The 5,466-nt window shown below is 49.2% G+C and overlaps 1 protein-coding gene across 1 annotated transcript in view; it reads left to right on the plus strand.

Moving 5' to 3' along the window:
• Positions 1-2,334, plus strand: part of LOC130127199 (protocadherin-15-like) — a 409,304-nt gene extending 406,970 nt beyond the window's left edge. The window contains 1 exon segment of the mRNA XM_056296769.1: positions 1,582-2,334. Coding sequence (XP_056152744.1) covers positions 1,582-2,334 — 753 coding nt within the window.
• The last annotated feature ends 3,132 nt before the right edge of the window (positions 2,335-5,466 follow it).

Genomic DNA, 5,466 nt, shown 5'->3' on the forward strand with positions numbered 1-5,466 from the left:
CCTCTGCGCCCCTCCTTTACTCTTTACTCTGCTGTCACGTCTTTGTCTGGTGTAGCGGCCAAGTTTAGCCACGCTGATGTGTAGAGGTTCTGTGGTGAAAAACGGAGGCCTGTGTTTTAATATTTAAAGGCAGAATTACCCGTAACCCTTCTTCCTCCTTCCTGAGAAATGTGTCGCCACAGCACTTCTTCCTCACCGCCTCGTCGAATATTCAGCACGGCTCAGCCGGGATAGCAGACACCACCACCCTGTAGGGTCCTGATTTGTAATGGGAATACTGAATATTCATCACTTCAATTCAGCACAATATCACAACCACAAACACTCGGGGGCGTCCGGGTAGCATAGCGGTCTATTCCGTTGCCTACCAACACGGGGATTGCCGGTTCGAATCCCTGTGTTGCCTCCGGCTTCGTCGGGCATCTCTACAGACACAATTGGCAGTGTGTGTGGGTGGGAAGCCGGATGTGGGTATGAGTATGAGTCCTGGTCGCTGCACCGGGACGACTGTCGGAACCGCCGGTCTGCACGGGCCAGCAGTTAGCTTAGCCTGCCCCGCTTCCGCGTCCTGTCAGACCGCCCTCGGTGTTTCCTCTGTGGGCGCAGGTCCAAGCAGGGCCGTGGTCCCTGGACCCACCCGGACGCAGCAGACCAGGCTCCCTCAGCCGATCCAGCGCCAGCTCTCTCAGCCAGACGCCTTCGACACACCTCCCCGCTCTCCACACCACGACACTAAAAACACAGTCAGGGCCGGGCGAGGCCGCCGCCAGAGGGTCACTGGTGTAAATGGAGACCTGAAGCGGGGTGTTCTGTTAGCCCTTTCCTTTTCCGGCCTGTGAGGGGAGGGCTCTGTTGCTCTGACCTGACCTTGTTGTGCTGTGTGTTTGGTGTGTAGTTCCTCTGGAAACGGCCTACCCATTTACAAGGCCCAGATGTGCCATTTATTCACTTTTGATGATTTAAGGCAGTGGTTCTCAACCTGTTTGGGGTCCTGGACCCCCTGCGTATTGTTGATCTACCCTGAGGACCCCTCCACCTGATCTTGGGGGAGGGGGGTTGCAATTTGATAGAAACAGTAGAAACTGCATTTTAAATTGCATTATAGCATTTATTCACTGTTTGGGGCAAAAATAAGAGCTTTCAGTTGTAACTTAGATATAGTTAACAAAACAGAATTTTTATGCAGTAACTTTTAACAATGCAAACGGAGCGAGATCTCTTATTAAAATACAATAAATGACACTTGTGAAACAGATGTAATTAGAGAAAAAAGTCCTGTTACCCTTTATAGTTTAGGTAGATAAAGGTCTCAGTCACATTTGAGTAAACTAATCCTATTTCTATAAATGTCATAGGATCTTTTTTTTTAAAAGATATTTTATTTTCACGGACCCCTTGCAATTACACCACGGACCACTGGGGGTCCGCGGACCCCCGGTTGAGAACCACTGATTTAAGGTGTACAGCTGCCTTCACCGACATGTTGTTCTTGTGTGTGTGTGTGCGTGTGTGCGCGCGTGTGCGTGGATGTTTCCGCGTGTTTGCGTGTGACTCCGCATGTGCCTGGGTCGTTCTCCTCAGTACGGCAGCAGGAAGCGTCGGATTAAGTTGGTGCTGGACCGGGAATACGAGACCAGCTCCACCGGCGAGGACAGCGCGCCCGACGTCCAACGCAGCCGCTTGGCCTCCACCCTCAACAGCCACGCTAACGTCAACGGCAGTATCTACGTGGCGCAGAACGGCTCCATCATCCGCACGCGGCGCTCGGCGAGCGGCACCGGCCCGTCGCACGCGCACACCCCCAACAACCTTAAACCCAGCCCCCCTCTGCTCGGCTCGCGGCTGGCCAAGCGCTTCAAGAAGATGGACAAGATGGCCGCCACGCTGGAGGAACGAATGCCGCTGAACAGCCCCAAAACCACGGGCGGAGGCGGAGGCGGCGGCGGAGGCGGCGGCTGCAACAGTTTGCGCAGCTTCCGCGGCGCCACGATGGCCGCCTCCGCCAGCACGGCGGCGGCGTCCCTCTCCGACGCCGACGCCAGTAAAACTTTAAACAAGTGCAACACTCCGCATGCCCCCAAATCCAACCTGCTCAAGGCCCTGCAGAGCAGCGCAGAGCCGCCGCTAAACACGTGGCAGGCGGAGGAGCGCGCGGAGGGGGGGGAAGGGGAAGAGGAGAGAGAGTCGAAGATGGACGGCAGCGATGAGGACGACGTCGGGGGGCTTGTCATGAGAGAGCCTTTGGAGTGTCCCAGTGACCGAATGCAGTCAGATGAGGAAGAGCTGTGGATGGGCCCGTGGAACCGTCTCCACATACCCATGACCAAACTCTGAGGGACCCGGACTGTGCTGACTCCACTCGGCGACAAGACGTCTCGTTCTCTTCCACGAACTAATTAGGGACGTGTCACTCACTTCAATGACATCTGAACGGCAGAGTGAGGGCGAGCCCCGCGTCGAGTCGGGGCTGCTCCGGTATTCAGATCCAGTTTTTCCTCAAAATATCCAGATTTTTACATCAATTGCAGCCTCATCCCCACTTCAGTGTCAGTCAACGTAACTTATTGAGTTATTCCAACTTTTAACAACTTGACAAGTAACACGCCCTGGTGGTAAAGATCCATATGACAGACGGGCCGTGTCAATAAAAGGCATCTGCCGATTTAGTTCTTGGAAAAGTCAGTAATTGGCCTCAGTTCAAATCTTACAACCCAAACAAAGCTGACTAAGTATTCTGATCTCTTTGGAAGGATGCACTCTTATACAGACGCTTATATTTCTACTTTGTTAAAATAACGGAGACTAAACTTGTGAAAATGAACTGCTGTTTCTAAAGGCCTTTGAAAGACTGGAGTCGTTCTGTAATACCGAATACCGTTCAGCATTGCGGCTTTTGGTGCAACTCATCTTGCATTTGCCTGACTCTCAGCATTGACTCATGAAATCTGCTGTTGTTACCGACTTTCTATTCTTACCAAGGTGCACCCTTTATCCAAATAAAAGATTTGTCAATCACCTGGCCACAAGTAGCTTTGCTGATCTTTTATAAGAGCCTGTGTACTGAAGTCAGCCGGAGTATAATCACACATCCCATAGAGACATGCCTCCTGAGGATTTTACAGAGAGCGAGAGATGAGAGAGGGGGAGGGAGAGGGAGAGAGATTCAAGAGGGAGAGAGAGAGAGAGAGCGACAGAGAAAGAGAGGGAACTGTGGCCTCATTACACCGATTTTTAAAAATGGAGATAAGAGGCAGAGGCATTTGTGTGAACAGTAATCTGGGGAACGTTTTCTACAACATTATAAGTTCTTGGCTCATACACTTCCTTATGAAACACAACGTCCTGAGCAAAAGACAGATTGGATTCATGCCAAATCATCACACATCAGACCATATTTACACCCCTACGCACCCATCCATCCATCCAGCCATCCATCCATCCATCCATCCATCCATCCATCCATCCATTATCTGAACCGCTTATCCTGCTCTCAGAGTCGCGGGGATGCTGAAGTCTATTCCAGTAGTTGGGGAGACACCCTGGACAGGCTGCCAGGCTATCACAGGGCCGACACACACACACACACACACATTCACACCTAGGGACAATTTAGTACGGCCGAGTCACCTGACCTACATGTCTTTGGACTGTGGGAGGAAACCGGAGCCCCCGGAGGAAACCCACACAGACACGGGGAGAACATGCAAACTCCACACAGAGGACGACCCAGGATGCCCCACCAAGGTTGGACTACCCCGGGGCTCAAACCCAGGACCTTCTTGCTGTGAGGCCACCATGCTAACCACTGTGCCACCGTGCCACCCCCTACACACCCTGGCCGACAAATATGTTTATGAAAATAAGAACACAATATTTGCCTGTTTCATTGACTTCAAAAAAAAGCATTTGATTCAATATGGCACATTGGTTTATTTTACAAAATACTTAAAAGTGGAGCAGGGGGCAAAACATACGACTTAATAAAATCCATACGAACAACATGTGCAGCATCAAGACCGGACACGAGAACATCATTTCTTTCTCAAGAAAGTGGGGTGAGACAAGGCTGCTGTTTATCACCCGCCCTGTTCAACAGTTACATTAATGCATTGGCCACCATGTTGGAACAGTCCACAGCACCTGGTCTTACACTTCGCAACTCGGAGATCAAATCCCTGTTGTACGCAGATGATTTAATACTGTTAAGTCCAACAAAAGATGGACTTCAACAGAGTTTGAACATACTTGAACGTTACTATCAGACCTTGGCCCTGGCAACTGACATCAAAAAGACCAAAACAACGATATTTCAAGATCCAGGTGTCAGAGAAACAAATATCACTTCACAAATTGAACACACATAATAGAAAGCTGTTTGGAATATAATTATTTAGGCTTGAAAGTAAGTTCCACTGGAAATTTAAACCCAGCAGTCAAAGAACTCAGAGAGAAAGCACGCAGGGCACTTTATCAGAATCAGAATACTTTATTCATCCCCGAGGGAAAATTTTATGCAATCAAAAGACAAATTCACATCCAGATTCCAATTTTAATTTGGCTCAAATTACTTCAATCAATTATACAACCCATTCTGCTCTATGGAGGCGAAGTGTGGGCCCGCAAAAAAAAATCCCTAAACTTTGAACAATGGGAAAAACGTCCAGTTGAAAATGCACACACTGAGTTTTGTGAAAGCATCCTGCTGGTGCACAGGACAACAACTAATAATGCCTGCAGAGGTTAATCGGGACGATTTCCATTATTATTGAAACTCCAAAAACGATCAATTTAATATTGGCTTCATCTAAAAGAAAGTGACACCCCCCCCCCCCCCCCCGCAACTCCTACCACCACAAAACCCTGCAGAGCCAAGAGATGAGCAAAGACAATGATCCCCTCACTCAGCTGGTCCTGACACTCCGTTCCAGTCCAAGCAGTGATCTGCCTCAGGACCAGTCTGACACCAGGACTATCAGGGTCAACCAAACTATAACACAACAGAAACAAAAGTACCTCACCTATTGGAACACAAAGTCACGCACACAAAGTAAAATGCAACGCTATCTGGCCCTGAAAAGACAGTACACTGTGGCAACCTACCTGAGCACAGCGACTGACGCTAAACATAGACACGTTAACACAGTACAGACTGAGAGCTCATAGCCTGGCCATAGAAACAGGCAGATATAAGAAAACATGGCTGCCAAAAGAGGAGCGACTGTGCCAACAGTGTGGAGGAACTGCTGTAGAGACACAGCAGCACTTCCTCACACAGGGCCCAACATTTTAACTTATCAGGGGACAATTTTTCCCAAAATTCAGCAATAAACACCCTCAATTTATTAAATCACATAAGGAAAAATTAAAAATGATACTAGGGGAAATTAAAGAAAGTTGCGTTCTCACAGGACAGTTGATCTCTGCCTGCCACCACATGAGGGAATCAGAATGACCTGCTGATCTACA

This window comes from Lampris incognitus, chromosome 17 (assembly GCF_029633865.1).
Source record: "Lampris incognitus isolate fLamInc1 chromosome 17, fLamInc1.hap2, whole genome shotgun sequence".
Lineage (NCBI taxonomy): Eukaryota > Metazoa > Chordata > Actinopteri > Lampriformes > Lampridae > Lampris > Lampris incognitus.